Source organism: Argentina anserina, chromosome 2, assembly GCF_933775445.1.
Source record: "Argentina anserina chromosome 2, drPotAnse1.1, whole genome shotgun sequence".
NCBI classification, from domain to species: domain Eukaryota; kingdom Viridiplantae; phylum Streptophyta; class Magnoliopsida; order Rosales; family Rosaceae; genus Argentina; species Argentina anserina.
In genome coordinates this window covers 9,120,358-9,147,772 of record NC_065873.1, presented here as the reverse complement: position 1 = coordinate 9,147,772, position 27,415 = coordinate 9,120,358, and the positions used below count along the sequence as shown (strand labels likewise).

At 37.5% G+C, this 27,415-nt stretch overlaps 1 protein-coding gene and 2 pseudogenes across 1 annotated transcript; 2 read left to right on the top strand and 1 right to left on the bottom strand.

The window, feature by feature from the left end:
• LOC126783931 (uncharacterized) overlaps positions 1-27,415 on the top strand; it is a 147,092-nt pseudogene that overhangs the window by 92,062 nt on the left and 27,615 nt on the right.
• Positions 338-7,842, top strand: LOC126782131 (phosphopantothenate--cysteine ligase 2-like; annotated as a pseudogene).
• Positions 17,984-18,976, bottom strand: LOC126784388 (uncharacterized). The gene has a single exon (XM_050509852.1). It carries the CDS (start codon positions 18,964-18,966, stop codon positions 18,304-18,306), a length of 663 nt encoding a protein of 220 aa, XP_050365809.1. The 5' UTR covers positions 18,967-18,976; the 3' UTR covers positions 17,984-18,303.

Genomic DNA, 27,415 nt, shown 5'->3' with positions numbered 1-27,415 from the left:
CCAAGACAGAGATCGCCAAGACAGATTGCTCAACGTGGATTCTCTTTTATAACAGCTCCCTGCAAATTATCAAGTCTTAATTTCTGACCATGGTTCGCAGACCATCCATTCCATACTCTAGCGGACCATCGAAATCAGAGCTGAGCTTCCTTGCAGAGACGTAGTACGACTGGAATTTTGCCCTCAACAAACATAATAGCTCCTCGGCATAACATGCAAGTCCATACGGCATGAATGAATGAATGAAAAAGAAAATTAAAGTGGAAGTACGAAAATTGTCTAGGGACTAAAATCGATGTCAACTTAAGCAGTCACATATTACAGGGTCAAGGGGAAAATGCAAATTCCCACTTACTGGCTTAGTTTCAGATCTGAGCACCCTGTGCTGTGCTCACTGTACGGAGCACCTCACTAGGCCAAACTCGAAACAGAAATTCGTGCTAAAACTAACATGATCACAATCGATTTCAACCCATTCAAAGAGACAACGCAAAGAGCTTTCTTTTGAACACCCAAATTTCTCTCCACCCTGTAATACAGGTTACAGTTGATCGACATGTGAAGCAATGAAAAATGTCAATGGAAAACTGTTATAATAGAAAATGTCAAAATCCCCTTGAACAAAAACTGTGTAACTCATTGACAAACCTAAACCCACTGGAATTGTTGGATGATAGAAATCTCTAAACCTAAAATGAAGAATCATTAATCCAAGGCTTGGACGAGACAATAAGAACAAACAAACCATCAAAGTTTGGAAACCTGCAACCTCCCTGTACACCACATTCTTGCCCCAAACCTGAGCTGCTTCGTTGTGCCATATGCTTTAACCTAAACTTTTACTGGAAAATTGGGGACCAAAATATTGGTCTTGTAAGAATCACGACCGATATGTATGGATGTCGAAGAAAACAACAGTTTTGATGTAGATACAGATCTCTGACGGGCACATATTATAGCAGTGTGAACCATCAGGTACAATACATCAGCTACGAGTACAGCTTTATACTTGGTACTTTGACAACTTTTCCTTGACATTTGGTTCCAAAGCAGACATACATGTTCCCAAGCTCCATTCACAAGCATCTGCCGAATTACAAATTGCAAAAAAGAAAATCAAATTACAATATTGATTACAAGCATACTACTACTGATTACTTTGTATGTTATATATTCACAAACCATATCATATAGACAAAAAAGTTCAAAAACTGATGATCCAAATGGCCATTCGATTTCATTTTCTATTAAACAACTTGACAAGTTGTAGAACTAATGATCTAATTATTATCAACGAATATAAAAAGGATTTTTTTACTGCAGTAAACTGGTCCTCTGTATAGGATTGAGATTATTCAAGTAATCTGGCCTCTTCCACCAAAACGAAGGGGACACCAGTTAAGAACATTCTAAAGGGGTTCGTGAAGAAAAAGAGAATGAGAAACACCATCTTCAAATTGTATGCTCAGTTGTGAATTACAAGATCTGATGCAATGTATATATAGAGCCAACAGCTAAGACTAAATCTAAACTAATCCCACAAAATCTGCAATGTACAAATCATCCATGACTTAGGGGATTGTATACAATAACTCTCGGGATTGGCCATATTTAATATATACTTATACAGGATATTGATAGGAGTTGTCTGAAATTATTACAGGTACTTTTTGAAGGCAGGCTACGCTGTTATCTTTCTTTAGAGGAGGTAATAATGGTTTCTATCACCTATTTTATGATGCATTTGTTTCAGCAATTTTGAATGGTACAAGATAATCACATTTCTTATAGTTGTTATCCGCAAATGTTATGCAGGGGAACTTGCCAACCATATTGCAGATCTCTTGCCAACCACTTCAGTTTTTCTTGCATTGAAAAAAATTATACACACACACACACACACATATACTTGTTTTATATTTTGACTTTTTTCTCCTCTTGGCATATAATGCAATAGCTGAACAATATATCCATTTGACAATGTAAACTGTATCATTTGTTTTGTAATTGTAGGCATTAGCAGACGGTCTCTTGCTGAAACTTTCCCTTACAACAATATTTGAGTATCTCCAGGTTAGCTTCCAAGGCTCTCTTAAAGCTGCATGCCTTATTTTACATTCTGTTAAGTGCCTGGTAGTTTTGGATATCTTCTGTGCCTGACTAATTGGTCCTTGTAAATGAGCAGATGTTACAGATGGTTGCATATACTATGCGAAGTATTGGACCACATGCCATGCTATATCTTGCAGCAGCAGTATCTGACTTCTACGTGCCTTGGAAGAGTATGGTAATGATTAATAATTGCTTTATGCGCTTTGTACTATGTTTTAAGACTGCATTCTACACCTCATGAGTTAGATCACATAACCCATCCCGCTGTCCTCAATATTGTAGTCGCAAAATATGTAATCTGTGGAAGTTTTAGGCATGTTTTAATAGTGCTATCACTGATATGCTATGATTCTATTTGGATCAAATATTATTTCATCTGTATCTCTCATTTTTTTAAGATAGAAAATCTATGTTTGTGCAGGCAGAGCACAAAATTCAGTCAAGGTCTGGTCCATAGATATGCGACTTGTTCAGGTGCCAAAGATGCTCTTAGTGCTGAGGAAAGAGGGCCCCAATGGCCTTCTGGATATCATTCAAGGTTAGACATGAAGCTTCTGCTATTTATTTAGTCACTAATCCTGTCCATCAAAGTGTAATCTTTTCATGAGGATTACCGTACGTGGATTTGATATTATTTTTCCTTACTAGCATCCATAAAAGTTTTTGGTGCGGCATAACCTGATGACTTCAACACTTTGTTGAGGGAGTATCGCTGAATAGAGTTTTCACCTCAATTTCAGACTTCCATTTGTAGAATACTCAGTTGGGAAATAGGAAAAGTTGAGTAGGTGTAAACAGGAAACTATTTTCCACTATAGCTTGTGTCTCAATGCAAGTGGACCTATATGTCTTGCTCCATTTTGTTACGATGAAATCATAATATCTACCACAAAATGTCACTCCTTTAGTTTGTTTAATACCCTAGTTGAATTTGTGTTTCCCTCAAGATTTTAAGGGACTCTTAATTCTTCCTACTAACATGATGTAGTACAGTTCTTTGTGACTAAAAAGTAACAACTTTCAACTTTCCTGCACAGCTAGAAACAGATTCCAAGATCTTGCTAGAGAAGGCAGATATTGCTCTTAGGAAGTACAAGATGCATATGGTTATAGCCAATGGCCTTTTGAGCCGAAAGGAAGAGGTCATAGTTGTTACCAGTAATGATAAAATTTCAGTTCACCGAAACAAGTCTATGGGTGTTGATGATGTAGAGAGTGCCCTTATTGAGCTTCTTGTGGAGAGGCATTCCGCTTGTTTTCCTATAAAGGCGATTGTCTATAGGGCTGGGCAAAAAGCCCGAAAAAGAAAAAAAACCCGGACCGGACCGCCGGGCCCGTCCGGGCGGGCCGGATTTTTTGCCGGGCTCATATGTTGTCATGTGATAAACGGGCCGGGCTTTGTTATGTCCGGGCCGGTCCCGGGCCTTCAAATTTTTAAACAAAAAAACCCGGAAACCCGGGACATTAGGTGTTATTATGTAATTGGTTTTTCGTAAGTGATCCTAAACTTATAGAATAGATACAATGACACTTGAACATAACCAAATAACCTTAAATTTAACTAATTTCAATCTCATGATTCCCATTGTCGTCGCCTCGCACTACCGATTCGCCGCAAACTAGCCAAAAATAGAGTTAGGCCCGGAAAACCGGGCGGGCTCGGCCCGGATGTTACCGGTCCGGGTTTTACCCGGTCCCTGCAATTAATTGACCCGGGCCGGGTTTTACCCGGGCCCTGATTTTTTTAGAAAAAAACCCGGCCCGTCACACTACAACCGGGCCGGGCCCGGGCCCTGAAAAAAAAATCCCGGGCCGGGCCTGTGCCCAGCCCTAATTGTCTAACAACATAGTTCTCTTTTTGGCTAATTAAGTACTATTGTAATTTGTAAGCTATGTCATTAGCCTTGGTGAAATTTTGTTTCTATCTAAGTACTTATAAAATTTGCTTTAGACAACGATCAGATTTTTGTATACCATTGGAGGTGATATAAGAAAAATATTATCCATGCAGGCCGGCCCTGGGGCAAGGCGAAGCAGGCCTGCGCTTAGGGTCTCCAAAAATAAGGGCCTCCAATTTCAAAGGGACAGAGATCGGTTCAAATCTCACTTGCTAGAACGGGGTTGTGTAGAGCTCGTCAAGAGGGAGAGAATGACCGTGGTGGCAATCCCTGACGTGGCCGGATTGCAGCGGCGCGGCTGGTTAAAGGTCGTAGTCTCTGGGTTTCTCTGTTTCAAACAGAGAGAACAGAGAGATGGACGCTTGAGGGAGAGAGAAGAAGAAAGAAAAAGAAAAGGAGAGAGAGGTTTGTGTGTGAGAGAGCCCACCCTAGACTCTCATTTTATTTTAAATTCAACGGCAGAGATCAAATGATGGAGATCAATGGCTGAGATTTAAAAATGTAAAAAGTGTAATATCTGAAAATGCGATTTAAGAAATCGTAAACTTCGTAAATACGTAGAAAACTATTCCACGAATACTCCCACGCTCACGACGACACATAGTTTAACACAAAAATGATAAACAAAAAATTTGACATCTCGAAAAAATATTGGCTAATGTGACAAAAATACCGAAAAGAAAAAAGAAATTTACAAGGGCTCACACTCTACCTCCTTAAAGAAATTTCGTTATCGAAATTAACTGAGTGTCTGAAGAGATGCGGATATGCCTCCCGCATAAGTGACCTTATTACGGCTATGTTGTCTCCACTGCACATTCACCACGGGCATCTCGCAATTCCATAGTTTCAAATCTGGTGCTAAAAAGACAAATAAGAGGACTGCAGCTTTGAGGCCTCCAATTTTTTTTTTCGCCTTGAGGTATTTTTGACATAGGGCCGGCCCTGTATCCATGGTAGGTCATGGAACTGTAATGTTTGCAGTAAATAAAGCTCTAGTGTTGAAATCTTTGAATCCTAAGATGTCATTTATCATGGCTACTGAACTGGCTATGGATGCAGTTTGATTTTCAGTCAGGAAAACATGCATATGTTCTAGCCTCATAAATAACTTCAACAGAAGTGGCACAAAATAGATCCATATGCAATGTACAGGAATATATACCATCTAATAAGCATAAACGAAGAAAAAGGAAAACAAAAGAGAAATGATGTATTGTGTCTTGTGTCTACCTGATACAGTAAAACTACTGCGGAGAAAACCCCTAAAATAGGTTGGTGCGGGGAAACACCAATCTATTAGAATACGCTCCCCACTCAAAGGAATCCACCAAGGAGATAAGAGCATAACTCGCCACACTAGGAATCCACCTAAGAGATAAGTGATAGGAGCACAAAGTGTGACGTTCTTAATGTATATGTGCCCTATTCTTATGCTTTGTTACTTCTTATTTAGTTGTTTTAGGTTCATATTTGTCATATGTATGTTTTAAGTAGAGCTATTTCGAATTTAGATGATTTGATGATGAAATTGTGCTAAGTGTTAGAAATCCTTATTGAGCTAGGAGTCCTTACTCGACTAGGACTCTACTTTCCTATTTTCATTCTTTCCTATTCCTTAATCGACGATTTCTTTTCAGGAAAGACAAATCATATGTGGAAAGAAAGAAGAGTTGCCGAGATGCATTCCTAGTTGAACAAGGAAATCATGTTCGAGTTGAAGAAGGAGAAGAGGAGGCCGGCCTAGCTACCCCTAGTTGGACCAAGGATGATGCCGTGCAGCCCTTAAGTGATCTCCATATTGGACTTGGTTTCCTACATCAAGTTGGATATGGAGTACATAAATCAAATCCATATCAAAGAAGATTTCAGTTTCCCAATTGGATTCTATCTCCTACAAGGGACGGCAAAGAGGGTTTATTTTCTCCTATATATAGAGGCTCGGCCTCCCCATATTTTCATCATCAGCCCTACACACAAACACAAGCCATAGCTATGCCGAATCCATCCTTCACCCTTCCAAGAAATCCTAAAACCGATTCCATCATTCCCCACCAATCAATAGCCTTCAAACACGCTTGTGAAGAAGGTTTCATCCATAGAAGTCTCGGCTACACTTGTGGATTGCTTGATTTATAAAGTGTTACCATGATTCACTCTTGTTTAAATTCGGTTTTGGTTTTGTTCTTGTTCTTGGATGAGTATGCGATTTGTGTAGAGTAAACTTGTTTCAATTTTGTCTATGAGATAGTTACTTGTTTCAAATTATATAAAGTTGCGATTTTAGGTTTTTAGTTCTATGATTTTGGTTTCTGTCGTGCCTTGTTATTAAATGATTTCGATATCTTTATGTTATGTATACGCTTGTAGCATGATATTTAGGTTGTTGGATTTATGACTTATGCTATGAACATGTTTATCTTTTCTATGTGATTTTCGAAATTGCATGATTGGGGGTTAAATAGGTGACATGCTTAATGAATTCAATATGCGTGGCTTTGAAGTTGCATGGTAGGATAAGTATGTTAGATTTCGATTAAGACAGCTTGGAATGAATCGAATGTGTTAAGTGTCTATGTGTTTAGGTTACTGCTTAGGACCCTAATTGCATGATCCAACCTTAGTTATTCATGATAGTGTCTCAGCATGACTCTTAAAGGAGAACTAGAACTTGACTTTCGTTAGCTTTGTATGATTTGTTTTGGTGATTGTTTATGTGTTGGTTGGTTGATCACATGTATATAGTAGTTTAGGTTTTATTTACTGTTTTTATGATTCAAACCGATCCTATATCTCAAATCTTTTATATCTTTATGAATTCGTGTTAATTGATGTGATCCTAAGCCCTGGATGGATCCCCGGTTTGTAAACGATACCCTCTTGCTTTATACTACTTACGATACTTACAGGGTTAAATATTGATGTCGAGTAATGGAGCACTCATCAAATGGCGCCGTTGCCGGGGATCAATAGAGTTGGATCCCAAATCTTTTAATATCGAATTCACTGTTCATATTGTACATTTGTATATTCTTATCTTATTTTCTTGTAACGTTTAGTAATTTATCTTAGGATGTTGCTTTGATGATTGAGTGAATGATTGTTGTAGGTTGTAAATCGAACGGAATAGGTAAAGTCCCTTTTGTTAATATTAGCCTTAACCCTTCATGCTAGCTCTCGAGTTTGCATGAGGTCGAGGGCGGCTTTTATTAACACTTGGAGATTTGTCTAACACCCAAGCTTGTTTCTAGCTGAGTAAGGGGCACGCTTTTTCATTACTCTGGTGCATGGAACCAAAATTGGATCTCAGAGAACTAATGACTGACATACATCTCGGTGATGGAGTCGATAGAGGGCTTGCCCTCCGTAGTTCAACAAATGAGTCCTACCATGTTCACTATCTCTGAATTAGCTATCCGGCCTTCTGAAACAACGATTCAAACTTATGTCTAGGCATCCATACTTAGGCCGCATGTCCACCTTGGTTTACAACTTAGAATCGATCGATCATTTAATCGTTTGAATGACTTAGGAATGTAGAAGTATGTAATTGATTGAAAACCTTTTGTGAAAACTTTTTGAATGAAACCTTGTATGTTTCTTGTATGATTTTTGTATTCTTTTATGCGATGAAGAGTGGGAGAGTTCGACACTCTCATGCCACCCCACGAAGAAGGCCGTACCTTCCAATGCCAAGGACGTCGTGTCCTTGTCCCAAATTGATCATGCCGTGCATGATAAGGTAAGTTTTCTAACTCATGTGGATTAGTTTCAACTAATGTTCTTGCTTGTGTACATTCCCCAATAGGTTGAAGCTACCACCGATTCTTAATGGATCCATAGAGTAAATAATATGATGACAAGATCAATTCCTAGTTGGACTAGGAGAGGAGTGGCCATGACACTCCTAGTCAAACAAGGAAAGCGTGCGTGTGTCATCAAGAAGGAGATTTCCATCCGGATTGGGATTTCCAAAGTAGAGGGAGAGATGGATTCTTAGTTGAGTTAGGAGAAGGAAGTTGCTGTGAGAAGAAGTCATAGTTGAAGTAGGAGAAGCCATGCCGTGTGTTATCAATGGAGAAGTCCCATTCGGACTTGGATTCCAAGTAGGAGTGGGAGAAGTTTTCTATGTCCTTGTAGGTTTCTTTCTACCTCATGGAAAAGGATTGAGACTGCTCTATATATAGAGAGCACGGGTTCAACATAATTGTTCATCCTTTTTCTGAAAATTCACAAGTTCATAAGAAGGAGAGGAAGACTACCACATTCGGTTCACTCAATTCATAAGAAGATTTTCAAGTGTTCAATGGAGGTGTTTGCGTTTCGTGAAGACAACATGTTTCCAGAGAGGGACAGCCCTGCGTTTCATCCTAGGTGCATTGTGTTGCCAGCTCTTAAGCATAATCATAATCGTATGGAGGTCAGATATAAAATTCTGAAGACCATGCCGCTCTTTAGAGGGTTTAAGATTGAGAAGGCTGATGTCCATATATTTCTTTTTGAGTCGAAGGTGCAACAAGCTATTCAATCCATGGAATGTGGAGACTTGGAGTTATTGTATCTTGAGATGTTTCCCTTCACTCTAGTTGATAATGCAAGAGAATGGTTGCACTCTATTCGAGAGAATTCCATCCGATCATGGGATGAGCTAAAAGAAGCATTCCTCAAGGAGTTCTTGCTCACGGCAAGAAGAGCAAGGACGAGAGAGATGATTCAAGCATGTAAACAAGAAGATGCTGAACCCTACCACAAGTACTTAAAGAGATTTCAAGAAGTAGTAGCACCATTAGACCATGACATGAACCAACATGTGTTGACTAGTACTTTCTACCAAGGTCTGCTAAGGGATTATCAAGAGTATATTGATTCGTTTTCACCAAGAGGCTTCATGAATCTTGAGGTAGGAGATAGGATCATGCATATTAGAGTACTTGGAGAAAGAAGGGATAGTTGGGTTTCAACGTCATGCTCTAGGGTGAGTGGTACTTCTCGGTTCAAAGGTGTGGAGTTGGATGGAAGGAAAGCTAGGGAGTATGGGAACACTAGAGACCATTTGAAGCCTCTAGTTGGCATGAAGAGGAAAGGTAGACCGGCTAGAGTTAAGACTACGCCTACAAGAACAGAGCACCACCGAGACAAGATGATGAATGAAATGCAACAATCGATTTTGGATTTGGCAAAATCGCATAGGGAGTTAAAGGATCTTGTGGAGGAGATTCATGCTAGCTCTAAGGAAAAGAGCAAGGAACTTACAATTGAAGAGGGGGAGTCTTACAGCCGTGTCAATGAAGAAGAGGAAGATGAAGAAGAAGATCCGAGTTTGAAGGAAGAAGTTGATTCGAGCTATAAGAGCAGTGATTCGGACTCGAGTGAAAATGAGGAGGATAATGACGACATCATGATCATATCTTCTGATGAAGAGGATGACCATGTCGTATTCTTTTAGTGGATGCAAATGAAGAAGTCTAGGCTATAGACTCTAAACTTAAGCCAATGAAGGAGCCATCAACGAGTGTTTGCATTTTCTATCCCTTATCTCTTTTTAATTTTCGTTGCTTATCATATTGTACATTAAGGGCAATGTAAGTTTTAAGTGTGGGGTGGGGTATACATCATTCGTTGAAGTCTAGTGTTTGATGCTTATGTGTTTCAATTTTGTTGTTTTGATTTCCGATTTTTAGTGTCATTTTGGTTCTGTTTTTTCGATTTTTAAGTTGTTTAGTTGTTTTGTTTTTGTTTTGAGTCCTAGGTATGCCTTTAACTGTCTAGGATGAGTTGATATTTGAATTTATGGTTGATAGATGATCACGATGTTGAAATGAACTTAATTGTTATTTGATGGTTAATCGATGTGTAGATTTTGTACGAACATGTAGTAGATGAGGACTTTGAAACTTAGGTACAGAATGAGCATGTTCCTTACTTGTTTGAATTCATGTAACCTATGTGAGATTCGAGCCATATACTTGTGCCTTTCTTGGAGAGTTTTATTCTATCGTTTCTTGGCTTTATAACCTCATTACATCTATTTTGATCAATTCATATGCCATAGAATTGCAATGAACTAGAGAATGCTAGAACTTACTTTGTGAAACTTTCGAAGCTTTATGTCATAATATACTCTGATTTTGAAAAGGATTGTTGGATCTTTTTAGGATTTCCACCACTTAAGCCAAAAAGCCGTATATCCCTATTTGAGCCCTGCTTGGGACACCTTAGTGTTAACCCCTTTGAGCCTACGTTAAGCCTATTCTTTCATTACCAACATGTTATATCCTTGCTTAGTATAGTTATATCTCTACCTTGTCTTTGAGGCTTGGCAGAGCCGATTCTTGGAGTTAATATGGAGTGATGATTTGATTCAAGTGTGGGGTTACGCTATTGTATGTTATGCCGTGAAAAGAGAATGAAAAGAAAGAAAAATGTATTGATGCCGTGTGAAAAGAAGAAGAAAGAAAACATTCATATACACGGCAAGAAAAGAAAAGAAAAAGAAGAAAAATTGAATGATGATCTCGGCATACATGTTGTTTTTGGTGAATTTGGAGTTGTGATGTATTTGTTGAAGGCTCAATAATGTTATACTTTAGCCTTTGTTCGTTTTCACAATGTATAAAGTGAAGAATGGGTCCAACATGATGATATTTGGCCCTTGTTTTATGGAGTATGGCGACATAAGGTGGATGTTTTGCTCTGCTAAGTCTTGAGGATGACCTTTGTGATTCCTTTACCTTGAAAATATATTCATGCCGAGCCTAAGCCTATCCATTTTCTAAAGATCCGCATGATTCTTAAAATGAGTAGCTCTTGATTTGTGGAGTTTGTTTCATGAGTAAGCTTATGGTTTGGGTTCATTTGTGCATATGATTGGTATCTTTCATGAGGATTTTCGATTTCACTATGTTCATAACTCTTGTGTGTGAAAAGCTTTTAAGCATATGCCATTTTCTTGAGAGAAAAGATTCGGAGTGCATATCCCTTGTGAGTTGAATTTGAACTTGTTTTGAACATGTCGAGCTTAATTTCACCTTTGTTTCTGCCATGTCTTACTTGTTAAACGAAATTTCATGTTTATTAACCATTGAATTCATCTTATCTATTTCGATGGAGTGTTATTCTTGATGCTATGAGTTTGAAGATCTCTGAGACAAAATGTTGAAGGCATTAGTGTTGTGTCGTTAGTGTTAGTTGTATTGTTTTCGTTTTCGGTTTTGATTTCCCTTTTTAGTGTTTGCTAAGGGACTAGCAAAGTCTAAGTGTGGGGTTGTTGATAGGAGCACAAAGTGTGACGTTCTTAATGTATATGTGCCCTATTCTTATGCTTTGTTACTTCTTATTTAGTTGTTTTAGGTTCATATTTGTCATATGTATGTTTTAAGTAGAGCTATTTCGAATTTAGATGATTTGATGATGAAATTGTGCTAAGTGTTAGAAATCCTTATTGAGCTAGGAGTCCTTACTCGACTAGGACTCTACTTTCCTATTTTCATTCTTTCATATTCCTTAATCGACGATTTCTTTTCAGGAAAGACAAATCATATGTGGAAAGAAAGAAGAGTTGCCGAGATGCATTCCTAGTTGAACAAGGAAATCATGTTCGAGTTGAAGAAGGAGAAGAGGAGGCCGGCCTAGATACCCCTAGTTGGACCAAGGATGATGCCGTGCAGCCCTTAAGTGATCTCCATATTGGACTTGGTTTCCTACATCAAGTTGGATATGGAGTACATAAATCAAATCCATATCAAAGAAGACTTCAGTTTCCCAGTTGGATTCTATCTCCTACAAGGGACGGCAAAGAGGGTTTATTTTCTCCTATATATAGAGGCTCGGCCTCCCCATATTTTCATCATCAGCCCTACACACAAACACAAGCCATAGCTATGCCGAATCCATCCTTCACCCTTCCAAGAAATCCTAAAACCGATTCCATCATTCCCCACCAATCAATAGCCTTCAAACACGCTTGTGAAGAAGGTTTCATCCATAGAAGTCTCGGCTACACTTGTGGATTGCTTGATTTATAAAGTGTAACCATGATTCACTCTTGTTTAAATTCGGTTTTGGTTTTGTTCTTGTTCTTGGATGAGTATGCGATTTGTGTAGAGTAAACTTGTTTCAATTTTGTCTATGAGATAGTTACTTGTTTCAAATTATATAAAGTTGCGATTTTAGGTTTTTAGTTCTATGATTTTGGTTTCTGTCGTGCCTTGTTATTAAATGATTTCGATATCTTTATGTTATGTATACGCTTGTAGCATGATATTTAGGTTGTTGGATTTATGACTTATGCTATGAACATGTTTATCTTTTCTATGTGATTTTCGAAATTGCATGATTGGGGGTTAAATAGGTGACATGCTTAATGAATTCAATATGCGTGGCTTTGAAGTTGCATGGTAGGATAAGTATGTTAGATTTCGATTAAGACAGCTTGGAATGAATCGAATGTGTTAAGTGTCTATGTGTTTAGGTTACTGCTTAGGACCCTAATTGCATGATCCAACCTTAGTTATTCATGATAGTGTCTCGGCATGACTCTTAAAGGAGAACTAGAACTTGACTTTCGTTAGCTTTGTATGATTTGTTTTGGTGATTGTTTATGTGTTGGTTGGTTGATCACATGTATATAGTAGTTTAGGTTTTATTTACTGTTTTTATGATTCAAACCGATCCTATATCTCAAATCTTTTATATCTTTATGAATTCGTGTTAATTGATGTGATCCTAAGCCCTGGATGGATCCCCGGTTTGTGAACGATACCCTCTTGCTTTATACTACTTACGATGCTTACAAGGTTAAATATTGATGTCGAGTAATCGAGCACTCATCAATAAGAGTTTCTATGATAAGAGATATGAGCTTCATGCATATGTGGGATTGCTCCAAGATCATAAGTGTGGGATACATATGGTTGCCCTTTCCTAGGGGTTCAAGTAGGCCGACCCGGTTAAATTTGGGGAGTTTGTCGCTAGTCGGGGACTTAATGTCGAAGAAGGGAGTAGACCGCCCTACATATTGGTTGGGGTCAGGAGCCGATCCCCTCATGAGGCAGAGCAAAAATACCAGTGCATTGCCCCTTTGGATAAGGCTGGCTCCATAGGGATGGAGCATCGCATGGACCAAGTGTGGCAGCCGAATGGCTAGGTCCGTGACATTTAGCTCATCCGCAGGTGAACATATTGCCTACAGGTCATAGATATATAACTTTCATAGCTGATGTTAAGAAAATCCTTTACATTACCAAAAAGAAAGCTAAAAAAATATGGAGAAAAGTACGTATATGTTGTTGCATGATTTGATCAACAAAATTAGGGATATATGTTGTGGAAAAGTGGGATACAGTGTCTGCCTAGGCAAATTAGATCCACCTCAATATGGAATGCATATGTAGCGACACTAAATTCTGAGTAGTAAAATTTCAAAATTTAGAACGCTAATACTCTGAAATAATCTCAATATAATTGAAATTACAATACAGCTGTTGAATATCGATTTTTGAGTTCAAACAAATAACTCAGTTACAATTTGAATCCAAACTCATTGTTTACATTTAAGTAAATAAATACAGTTGTAGGATTCCACTCGAGCCTCACCAAACTAAAAGAACTGAAGTCAAAATAGCAAACTGTTGACAGCTACTCGACTCTCCAACTATAACTACGTACTATCTACAGCACTACCCCCTGCACAGTTGGTTGGTACATCGGGATTGCAAACACAAACCCGGTCACTTCACAGCTGGTATGAGTAAACTGAATATAACTACTCAACGGATAAACAACAACAATATCATGTAACAACGACAGTAGATAATGCATCACATCTCAATCAAAGTTAAATTCGCGACTTAACATCATCATCTCAATAACAATAACACTACGCCTATCACACATTCTACAACACTCTCCACCTCTTACTCAAGGTCCAACTCACACCACTAAAAAAATAAAACAATTATTGAATCCTGCATGAAAGCGTACTTCAGGAATTCACGTATAACAAGAAGAAAAGCACATAATAAGATAAGTCATTCCTGCATAATATCTTAGTTCAGAAATCACTTAACAAACAATAAGATATAAGAGATAAGTAAACAAATAACAAACACAACAAAACACAAACATAAAGAAAACACGAATTCCTCTCAACACCACTACCATCATCCTACATGATACTCAACAATACGTGAAATATATCAATCCACGCATGATATACGCACCACAAACAACACGTACAATATATTTCAATCCACGCATGATTTATATACACATCACAACTAACACGTACAGTATATATCAATCCACGCATGATTTATATATAGCACGACAACTACGGCAACCACTTCAAACAAACGCAACTCTACTCCTGAGGTTACGGCAACCCGAAGTCACTCCCTAATATAGACAACACTCAAATAACACACACAAAGCTATTCATGAGGTTACGGTAACCCGAAATCACTCCACAGAATAGTCAACACAAGACTCACACACAACTCTACTCCTGAGGTTACGGCAACCCGAAGTCACTCCTCAGAATAGTCATCACAAGACTCGCACACACAAATCTACTCCTGAGGTTACGGCAACCCGAAGTAAGTCCTCAGAATAGTCATCGCAAGACTCGCACACACAACGCCAACCCACAACACTCACTCACACCAGAAATAACATACAAGCAAACAAATAGTGAATCTTACATGAAATCGTAGTTCAGGAATTCAAATCACAAGAAATAAGATAGGAAAAGTGTAATCCCTGCAATAAGTTTAGTTCAGGCGATTGCATAGCACACAAGAACAAGTAGTGATTCTTGCAGAATAGCGTAGTTCAGGAGATCACTTAACATACAGACAAGTCTAAAAAATAAGTAACCAAAATCCTACATCACAGCATTTAACATAATCCTTAACCATTAATCTTTTTAAAAACCAAATCAATAAAATCATGTTTTACTTACCCATGGACCGCAGTTCATCAAGTCCATATATTTTGAAAAAAAAAAAACATATTTATCAAGATTTAGTAAGTCAATGGCCCTGGGACTATGTCAACACCCTCACTACCACAAATAACAAATATTATAAAACAACTCACTTTTAACATGGCCCTCCTATCTAACAACTTTTAAAACCATTTTACTAAAATTCCATTTTTACTTACCCGTTGACCATTGACGATCAAGTCCATATATTTTCAAAACAAATATTTTTTTAGAACGATTTTAAGGTTGATAGATCAAAAACAACGCTAACAGGCACATCATCATGAAATCTCACAACAATGTCAAACATCCACAAACCATTGCATTTACGCCCCCTGGGGGCCGCACTAAGCAAAACACACACACTCTCAAATATTTTGCCAACAAGGCCTCCACCAATGCACATCACATTCTCATATTCATTTGCCAAAAAGGCCGCCACTCAAGGCAAAACACACACTCACACTTCTCATAAGCCAACACGGCCGCCACCAAAGCAAACAACTCCAATCCAATCACATCACATCAATCATATCGGAAGGTATATTTTATTTCCTTTTGGCCAAACAAAGCAAACAACATCAAGTATACAATTATCTTCTACAAACCTCCAATTTACCGAGAGGTACATTTTATTCCTTCTCGGTCTCATCCACCACAATCAATATAAACCAACAAAATGAGCACAATATCTCAAAGCGATAAATAAAATATAACAACATATAAACAATGAAATTTTATGCACGTTCTCATTATCACTTCGAGGTATATATATATATATGCACGTTCTCATTATCACTTCGAGGTATATATATATCCAAAATTTCACAACTTAACTAAACAACTTCCCCAAATAATACCATGACACTCCCAAACAGCCCCTTCTCCCTCAAACCTCCCTTGCTTTCCAAAAGAACCTCTTGACTACCCAAAACACCAAAACAGTGGCCTAACTACTTCCACTGTATCAAAATCTCTCACTTGAATTCCAATAAACACCTTTCGTGCATTCGCTTAAACCCTTCCACTTCTCACAACCAAGACCCCAAAACTTACAACACCTCTTGACCTTCAAATAACTCACCATTACCACTAAGAACACCACCAAACAGCAATATAACATAACCATCAAGGAAAACGAAACATACCAAGATTGAGCTCCTTAAGTCACTGCCTAAAATTAGCAGCAACCAACCAGCAGCTTTACTAGTGCCGCAACGCCTCCTTCCACCGGCTACAGCTACAGCAGCACTCCCCAGGGGCAGCAACAGCTTTTTCTGGAGAAGAAGAAAAGCAACTGGGGAAGGAGAGAAGAAGGAAGGAAATAAGAAGAAGGAGAAAAGAGAGAAAAAGAGTCGGTTGGGGAATAAGATATTTCGCATAAGAGTTTCCAATTTTCACTCCTCCTCTTCAATTATAAAAACTCTGTCATATGACCTCTGATTAAATCATGTTACATGTCTACGAATTCATATTGACGAGTTCTACAACTTTCGTGAATGAAGTTTTTTGGAAAGAGCGACGGATTTAAAAATCAACTCTTGAGTCAATCGAATTTAATCGAATAACGACTTATTGGTTCTCGAACCAATTTCTACTTGAATTAAGGCTATTTAAAGAAATAGAACAAGATTATAACCACTTTATTCATTCCATTAAACTCAAGGAATTACAAGAAATTGAAACGAATATTCGGGTTATTACAGCATAGGAAAATATATTCTAATGTAAGAGTAGGTGGGACTATTTTTATAGAGAATCTTAATGCTCTCCGAAATCCTACAGATCTTGAGCGTGTCAAATAGCACATAAGAAACACAAAGTAGCTGTTCTAGTATAAACAAGGAACATCAGATTTTTGGCAGTACTCAGTCGTAGTTATATCTATATGTGGATTGTTTTAATAACAGAATTTGTGGTTGCAGGAACTGATGCATCATATAGGGCTCTACATGGCAGAGGAACGAGGAGCCAAAATAGCAAGTTAAGTGTCCTGGGTTGGAGCTAAAGAGCTATGAGAATGAGCTCATGTTGTAACATCACTTTATATATAGCATTCTCAAGAAGGGTTAAAATAATTGAGAGTATTATGTTAGATGAATACGTTATGTGATACAGATGTGATGGCTTTCCTTTTACAAGGGTAATTGGAAGAGACTAGATCTCTTTATTATTTTAAGTTGTGTGAGATGTAGATGTGAAGCTAATATATAGAACTTTAAATTTTAGATTGCTGGTGTTTGTGATATAAATGAAGATCTAGCTAGTTTGCAGTACTTCTTATTTAGCGGATCCTAGGGCTGCTGTAATATTGCAGGACTTCCCTTTCACCACAAGAAAGGAGAAAAAAAAATTATAATGATTTCTTTAGGGGATGGGAATCACTCACTTGAATTCCTGCTAGCCTTAATGAAAAATAGTTCAGGGGAGCAAGGGTGTGACATGATGAATACTTGAATAGGCCCCACTTTCACCTCTGAACACACCAAGCACCGATCCTCTTCCCTATCGATCAGAGCAGGGATAATAGAGCTGAGATTTACTTGCTAATAACCCCCCAGTTTCATCATTTGATTCATTTCCTCATCTGTGATATGCATTTTCTTTATCCTTATCTATCATTCTATCTAGTGTTCTTTTTTTTTCTCTCTCATTTTTTCTACGTTTGCTCGATCAATCACACAAAGATGTAACCATAATTAAATGCGAAATTATATTAAAAGTTGCATACAAGACAGAAATTCCTCATTCCTATTTGGAAAAGGACCTTCAGAAGATTTTGCTACTACGGTTTATCTAACAATTTCAGATTAATGTCTTTCATAGAGAGGCTGAAGTCTTCAACGTACAATTGAGCATTAGATATTGAGCGAGTTGATCTCGCAACTGAAATGATTTCAATTAATACAGTAATGAGCTGCAAACAAGCCCTTGAACAAAAATGTAAGTGATATTGAATGGAGAAGCAATGCTGTGATCCCCAATAATTTCGAAGTGTGCTGCAACACAACCTCATCATATTCTTTTTAAGAGGAAGATATATATAAAAATGTCACTAGCCTGCTGCAGACAAGAGTCGACTTCGACTACTTGTACAGTTCTACCACATGGGATAGTGTAAATTTCACTCATGCTGCCACACACATCACATGACATACAGCAAAGAGCATCACATATAATATAGATCATCTTGATCAAGATATTGGCAACAAACACATACATAAATTATATATAATGCACAAATCTTTGAGACAGCACAGCAAAGATTTTTATTGTTGTTTGTCTGAGCCAGTGATGATGATGACAAACTCATCGGGAACTGGAACGGTGACTAATTAGATCGTAGTTAGAGGAGGTTCTACTCATCGGCCTCGGAGCATGTATGATAGATTCAGAAACCGCACAACTTCTTTTACAAGACGATGCATAAAGATTGACAAATCCAAACCTGTCACTCACGCTTCTCGTTACCTTGGCACTCCAATGGAACATGTCAGCTTGATGATCACTGTTCTTGGAATATTGATCTTCTTCATCTTCTTCTTCCTCCTTGGAACACTCAACTAAAGCCGCAACGAAAGGATCTTTCGGAAATGTAGTAGTCTGCTTGGAGTTGAATGAGAGCTTCTTTTTCGGAGCTTGATGAGCAGTTGTAGGAGGCAATGGGAGATTCTTAAGTGATGATGAGCTGCAGTGTTCCTTCTTCTTGCAGTTCAAGCTTTGCTTCTTTGGAATTCCAGGAACATGTTCCCATGAAAATGGGACACCCGAAAATCGAAACGGGGTGGAGGCAGGGGAATCATCACGGTCGGGGACAGTAAAGGAGGACATAAAAGGAGAAGAAGAGGAAATTGATGAGGAAAAAGAATATGGTGCAGTGCATCGCCCTCTTCGAGTGGAAGAAGATGGATGTAGCTTCATGGCAGGAAATACTGTGTTTTTTCTGCTTGATGTTTCTGATGAGGACTCCATATATCAGCTTTTGTTGCTGTTCCAACTCTTATTGCTACGTTCATATTGATTTTTTTCATCTTCTGAACTCTTTCCCTCTCTCTTTATATACGCTACATATCTTCTAGCAGATCGCTTATGTCATTTGATTCCTGATAGCAACAAAATAGTTAAAATCATTATTTACTACGTACTCTGAGAACTAAAATCATTGTTTAGTACTAACATGGACAATTAGAGACCCAATATATGAAAATTAATAATGAGAATGAGTAGGGAGACAAGGACTGGGACAAAAAGAAACAGAATATGAAAGTAATAGCCCCAGTGGTAGTGCATGTTTTGAATAAGGGGGTATAAATATTGAGTGGTAGTTGCGAGAGGAATCACATGATGCTTCTGATTCAAATCAAATCATTTCATTGATTAATTCATATGTAAAGCTGAAGCTAAAGCCCCCCTCTGGGGGTGAGTATATAGTTTTCCAGAGGGTCCAGATATTCAATACTAGCTTCTTTCAGTTCTTTGGTTTAATTATATTTCATACTGGAATATTAAAGGGCAGAAATTGACTCAAGGTATAAGCAGAAAGCTTAGTTCATGCATAATTAAGTAGTCATCTATCTGTCAATCGCTAGATTAATATTAGCAATACAAAAGAAAATCTAGAGGTGCCATAAGAGTGACTCGCTAGCTACCTCAAGACTCTGCAGCTGTGTTGTTCGATCTCCTTTTTTGCCTCACAATTGATGAAGTTGTTCATCATAATATGCATTACCTAACAGATATGAACAGTAGATTCCATTTCAGTGACAATATATATCAACCGCAAAGCTTACTTGTAGTTAACAGGGGCGGATCGAACCTAGTGAAAATGAAGCATAGAAAAAAAAACTCAACCCTCTATTAAACAAAAATTGAAAACATCACGGGTCTCTCTCTGTCTCTCATACTTTCGCGTCTTCTTCTTTCAATTTTCTGAAGACTTTCTCGTCTACTTCTGCTTATATGCTCTTCAGCCTCTTCTTCTAATCATCTTCTTGAGTTCTCGTTCAAGCTTGCATGTAACGACTCACCACTTGCCATTGTCCGTCACCTTGTTGAGTATTTTATTTGCCTATTTGGAAATTAGAATCAAAGTAGTGAAGTTTATTAATTAACATCAAGCGAGATAGATACATAATGAAATATAAAACAGAGATGTGTAGAGATTAATTTGAAACAACTTCATTCCGATGACAAATATCGACGTACCTAATATAAGGAGAGAAAAAATTTGCGCTTCGCGCAAATAAAAGTAATTTTTCGCTTTGCATAAAGTTAGTCCTAATGACATTTCAATCATAGATCCGCCTCTGATAGTTAAGTTGAAACCATATATAAACCAAGTCCCCAATTGACTTAATTTTGCATTATGAACGTCACCTCCCATGGTCCCAAGTTTGGTGCGATCCATACCTGCAAACTGAACAGAAGATTAATCGATCTGTTTAAGCTTAGTTTTGATCAAACTTAACAAGAATCCAGGGGAAGTAAACATAGGGGATTGTATTTTCGACTTGCACCCACTGTACGTCTTGTAAGTTGTAACAATGGAATTGAACACTTTAAAGCTAGCTCAGTTGCTCATACAGAAAATTACAACCACTTGTAAAATATACCTAATTAAAAGGTAAGTGTCACTTGAAAATATGATCAGTATGTAAATCCATGTACGGATAGAGAAAAAAAGGAACCGTGCAATGCCATGAGAACGTATTTTGAGTGCGACGAAATTCGCCAACAATTATAATTTAGATTTTGAGTTTCTCACACTTTAAACTTGACTGTTTGTGCTAGTAATGGTGTGAGCCATTACATACAATATTCTTATAGCTCATGAATTGTTTAACAATTTTAGTAGAATGAAACCTAATTAAGCTATATAGTAATGGTGCCATTGCCATTAATCTAGACTTGGAGAAAGATTAGGATTTCATGGATTGGACTTAAAGAATTCTGCTTCTGTGAAAGTGACTATCTCCAATATTTTATGAATCAGTCATAGATCTATAATTGGGAAATTTCTTTGAATAATATTATTTTTTGGAAAGACCCTCAGATGCAAAAAAAACTTCTTATATAGATTAATACGAGATTAGGGAGCTGGAGAAGTGGCTCCATATTGCTGCTAGGCCTAACCATGTTTTTTGGTGTTTTAAATGTCCAGGTAGTACAGTTAGATATAGATAAGAGTACCAGAAATTTCTTTTGGGTAAGAGTGCATCCTCACCCCCGGTTGCTTGGGATCAGGTGTGCCTCCATTAGGGGTGGATACGCAAACCCGAAAACCGAAAACAAAATATATTCGAACTTAAACCGAATTCGAAAAAATTGAAAATTGAAAAAAAAAACCGAACTGAAAATAAAAAATCAAACTGAACCGATTATGTTTGGGTTGAATTTTGGGTTTAGTCCCTCATAAACCAAACGAAACCGAACCGATCCGAATAACCCGAAGTCAACGGTCAACATCATCGTTTTGGTATATTTTTACTTTTATCATTTAAAAAAAAAGTAAAACTAAAGTCAGCATAAATCTAATTGATCTAATCAATCTTGCGGTCTCTCTCATCTCAGACACAAAAAACATTTATGCCCCTCTCTCTTTCTAAATCTTCACTCCTTAGTTTAGCACTATATTAAAAGTTCAGTTCATTCCGCAAAACCAGTCCATATAACTCCTCCCTCCTCCCTCCTCCCTCTTCTCTCCTCCCTCCTCCTTCGATCTCGATTTTCCGTCGCTTCTTTTTGTACCGTGACTCTAAAAATTGAATTCTCTAATCAATGATTTTATTAATGTTCCATATCTTCAGCGAATTAGTTTCAATAACGACTTACATAAGACGTGAAAGAAGACTTGAACTGACCAGATGACCTACATGACGGACTTAGCGAGGTTCAATTACCTAACTCATAGGGAGTGCAAATATTTTTGTTCCTCTCTGATTTTAATGTAGTAGAGTTTTTTGTACTTGAGCTAAATATGCACTGTGGAAATAGGTATAGAATAATCATTAGACTATTTGTTTTTCATCTTTATGTTAAATTTTATACTTTAAAATTAATATATAATATTACGTATTTTACATATGGATAAAACCGAAAAAAAAACGAACCGAAACGAACTGTGCGGGTTAGGTTGGGTTGTGGGTCACAGTCTCTAAAATAGAAAACCAAACCGAACATAACCGAATTTAAAATTTGGGTTGGGTTATAGGTTTTGTCCAAAACCGAACCGTATTGACCTGTATCCACCCCTAGCCTCCATAATCAGCTGGGTGGCTTGGGAATTAGACCAATTACTACTTTTAAGAAGGCTCTCCTAGCTAAGTTAGGGTGGAAAATTCTCACTAATAAAACTAATTGGTGGGTGAAGTATTCTTTCACTGTGCATATTGTAAATTTGTATAATAAACTTATCTTGTTAATACATATAGTGAATTTTATTATGTTGTTACTTAGATGTTTGAATGAATGATTGTTGTAGGTTGTAAATTGAACGGAATAGGTAAACTCCATTTTGTTAATATTAGCCTTAACCTTTTATGTTATCTTTCGAGGTTTCATGAGGTTGAGGGCGACTTTTATTAACACTTGGAGTCATGTATAGCACACAAGTTTGTTGCCAGCTGAGTAAGGGGCACGCTCTGTCATTATCTTGGTGCACGGGTTCAAAATTGAATCTCAGAGAACTATTAAATAACATACATATCGGTGATGGAGTCGATAGTGGTCTTGCTCTCGGTAGTTCAACAAATGAGTCATATTGTGTTCACTATCTCTGAATTAGCTATTGGCTTTCTGAAGTAAAGTTTCGAACTTCTGTCTAGCCATCTATACTTAGGACGCACGTCCACCTTGGTTTATAACTTAGAATCAATTGATCGGTTAACAACTTAAGAACGTTGAAGTATGAAATCGAATGAAAATAACTTATAATCATTGAGCCTTATGCCATGTAAAGTTGTAAGAGGGTGTTTTATACATAAGCTTTTATAATTGCTTGATTGCCTCTTGTACCCCCTTTCTGAGTTCTAGAACTGGGTCCAAAGCATCGAAAAAGCTTTGTAGTATTTTCCCAAACTTTCCTTGCGGTGATGTAGGGTTGTTGTTGTGACAAAATATGTATTGGCACGATGTTTTAATGAACATAATCTGTAAAAAGGCTTGCAAGGAGACATGTGGCATGGGAGCTAGAAGCACATGAGTTGCAGAGATGAGATGCTTGTTAAAGGGAGAGGTTTGGCATGGTTTAATCTGGTGTAGGGAGGTAGACAAAAGGAATAGAGGTGCAGGGTTAAGTTCAATTAAGGTTGTTTAGAGCTTGAAAATGGTTTTGGGTTGTAATGCTTTGCTTGGGGGAGTTTTGTGTTTTGATGCTAGGAAGTTGTGTGTTTTGGTTTCTGCCTAAAAGTTGTGTTGTTGTTGGGAATAAGCCTCAATTTATAGGCTAGAAGGGTTGAGGCTAAGATACAAGCTAATGGGATAAATCTACCGGGTAATAGAGAGAACTCCAATGCTATAGGATAATACATAGAACACCACAATACCTTCAAGACTTAGAGGTGCAATGTATTGTGTTATTATACGTGAAGTATGATGTAGTAGATTTGTAGGGTAATATGTGTAGACAATCTTGGCCTTTGTAATTGATAAAAAAATATATAGAAGGATTGTACTTGGCACAAGAGATGCAGGTTGAAGGTGAATGTTGTTGTTTTGATGGGCTGGAAACTAGGGTTAAGGAAGATGACTATATATAGTTTTATGGGTATGAGTTCTCATCTTTACATGTCCATGTCAAGATGTAAATTATAGGGCTCCGATTTTTGTCCCAAGTCCAAAATCGTCAATAATCAAAAATCTGAACTAGGGCATCATGTACTTCCGTTACCTTCCACGCCACACTCAAACTTATAATCCTCAAGTGTGTGATTGTGACTTGGGTCCACATGTGTAGCATGCCGGTGATATTTTGGTTTCCCGGATGTAATTTATGCATGTGTGCATTCTCGTTGTGCTTTTTTGGGTATCAACATTGGCCCCCTTGATTATGTAGGCTACGCAATGGATATGAATTAGTCTACATAATCAATAAGAGACAAGTCTGAGATAAGTATGAGAACCAAGTATGACAATGTGGAGCTTTAAAGAGCTTCCTTGTAAGAGACAGTTTCTAATTGATAGCACTGAGATCTTCATCTGGTTATCGAGATGCATGCTTCATGGTTAAGAGTTTGCTTTAAAAGGTATATATTGTTTGCTTGGCCTATGCACTCTTAATTATGTATATGACATGTGTAGAAAGAGAGTTAGCATACGGTGATTTAAAAATGCATGAGCTTATGGCAATCATATGCTTAGGCATGTATAGGCATGTGCAATTGTGCATTGCTAGTTTTGGTTTGGTTGCTTTAATTATTTGATGGACCGAGAGAGAGTGCATGGAATTTGATCTGTTCGATTACTCGACATCAATATTAACCATGTATGATCGTAAGGATTCAACCAGGGACTGAATCATAAACCAATGAATCACGAATTCACAAAGAGTTTAAGGTTTTCGAAAGTTTTGGTTATAAGAACATAAAATAAAACATAAACTAATATATACATGTGATCAACCAACCAACACACAAGCAATGACCAAACAAGTAATATAAAGCCCACGAAAACCAAGTTTCAATCTCCCTAAGGTTCATGCCGTAACACCTTCACAAGTAACTATGGTTTGATCATGCAACTAGGGTCCTCATCGGTTATCCTAAACACATAGACACTTAACTCATTCAATTAGTGCTCATCGCCTTCATTGATATCTAACTCAATCAATCCTAACATGCATACTCATCGCAGCAAATAAGATTCGCCAAGTTCTTATAACAAGTCATTAGTCAAACAACCTAGATATCATACTATACTCATCGCAAACACAACACATAGGTAATTTCGAAATCACTTAATAACACACACGGCAGAAACCAAAAATCATTGAATCAAAACTCAAAATTCATTGACATTATATAACTTGAAATCATACTACAACATAGACAAAATTGAAATAGATTAAACAAAACCAAACATTGTAATCATCCAAACCAGAAACTAATACACGAAATTTATCAAAGAGAATCATGGTTAGACTTTATGTATTCCTCAGCGGCAATCACAAGGTAGATCCAAGATTTCTAAAGGGATGAACGTCCAAGGCTCATCACTTTGGAGCAAAAGGTGATGAAAGGATGGAGAAATCTGAATTAGGGTTTCTTGGATGGTGAGTATGTATTTGGGTAGAGCTTTGGCTAGTACTTGGCGCAAGGTTGATGATGAATATATGATGGTTCCATGCCTCTAAATATATGGGAACAAAACAACCTCTATGCCCTGCCAATGAGGAGATTGAATCCAATATGGAAGCTCAAATCTTCTTTGATATAATTTCTGATTCTTGAACTCTAAATCCAACTTCGTGTAGGAAACCAAATCCTGAAAAGAATAAGAAAGTTTAGAAATAGGAAAGAATGAAAATAGGAAGGTAGAGTCCTAGTCAACTAAGAAAACCTATCTCAACTATGATTTCTAACACTTAGCACGATGTCATCATCAATTCACTCATAATCTATACAAGCTCTACCTAAACAGTTATTCTAACAAAATGAACTAAAACACACTAAATAGAGAGTAAGAAATAGTAAGAATAGAGCATATATACATTAAGAACGTCACACTTTGTGCTTCGATCAACTACTCCACACTTAGCACTTTGCTAGTCCCTTAGCAAAACTAACGAAAACTAAAATCAAGACACACGAAATCAACTAGAACAAAATAAACACGAAAAACACTTGTCTCATAAATCTTCAAACTCATAGCATCAAGAATAACACTCAATCGAAATCAACAAGTAGAATTCAATGGTTAATTAACATGTAGATCTTGCATAACAAGTTAGACATGACAAAACAATTGGTGATGTTAAGCTCAACATGTTTCAAACAAGTTCATATTCATCCTCACAAGGGTATGCACTCTAATTTTCTCTCAAAATCATTGCTTATTCTTAAAACGTTTCACACACATAGATATAGAAATCGTAAACCACATAGTGAAAACCTCATGAAAGATACTGATAGGAGCACAAAGTGTGACATTCTTAATGTGATTATGCCATATTCTTACTCTTTGTTACCTCTTATTTAGTATGTTTTAGTTTCTTTTGTATGAATAAGTGTCTAGGTAGAGCTTATATCAATTATGAGTGAATTGATGATGAAATCGTGCTAAGTGTAAATAATCCTTGTTGAGATATGATTCCTTGTTCGAGTAGGATTCATCCTTTCATCCTTTTGTATTTCTTTGTTTCTAACATACTTATTCTTATTAGGAAATACAAATCCATGTTGGAGAAGGAAAGCAATCCTAGTTCCACAAGGAAAGAGAAGAAGATACACTCAAAAGCCCAATCAATGCAAGAATGAAAATGCTGTTAAGGTTCATAGTCAAACTTCGACGGGGTCCCCTGGATAGCTCCGATCGAGTTAGAAGACGTACCCTATATGAATAGAAAGCTATGTAAGTCTAATTTCTGTAGGATTTGGAATCAAATCAATATCTTATTCCTACAAGTCGATATGACCGAATCATTGATCGGAGGTCCAGTGAACTCGGCGGAATTATCTCAGCCATTGATTTGCTTTTGATCCAAGGGCTATGAGAAACTTGGGACCTTGTTTCTCCAACATATAGAGCACATATATGTATCAAAATATCCATAAATCCCTGCACCAAACAATGTCAAAGAAGGCATGCAGAAAATTACATGAGAAGAGGGAAGAAAGTCAAAGAAGACATGCAGTAAATTTAATGAGGAGAGGTAAGAAAATCAAACATGGCTGCAACAATTAAGACTTTTGCTGCCTCCCTAATTCAAAGGAAGAAATTTGTGCAAAAGAAATCAGCATTAAAGGAGGAAGAAGATATGCAATTAATGCAAAAGATATGCAATCCTTATAGAAATCAGAATTCTGGCAGTGCAGATCATCCAACTTTGACGGGCTCTCATGGACAGATCAAAAGGATTGAGAAAATGTACCTTATATGGATGAAAAGCCACGGAAGTCGAGTTGAAATTTCCAGTTGGAATCATGTCAATATCTATTTTCTAGAGAAAGTTATGGCCACAACAAGGGACAAAGGTCAGATCTGCCGAATCTAGGAAACCTCAACCAATTTGGTTTCAACTTTGTGGACTTTGTGGCCATCCTCCCTTGGGTTTCTTCCTCTATATATAGCACCTCAATTCCACAGAAAAACATCATCAACCTTGTGCACATACTAGCCAAAGCTCTACCGAATTTCATACTCACCAATCCAAGAAATCCTAAAACCGATTCCACCATTCTCCACCAATCCTTAGCCTTCAAGCACG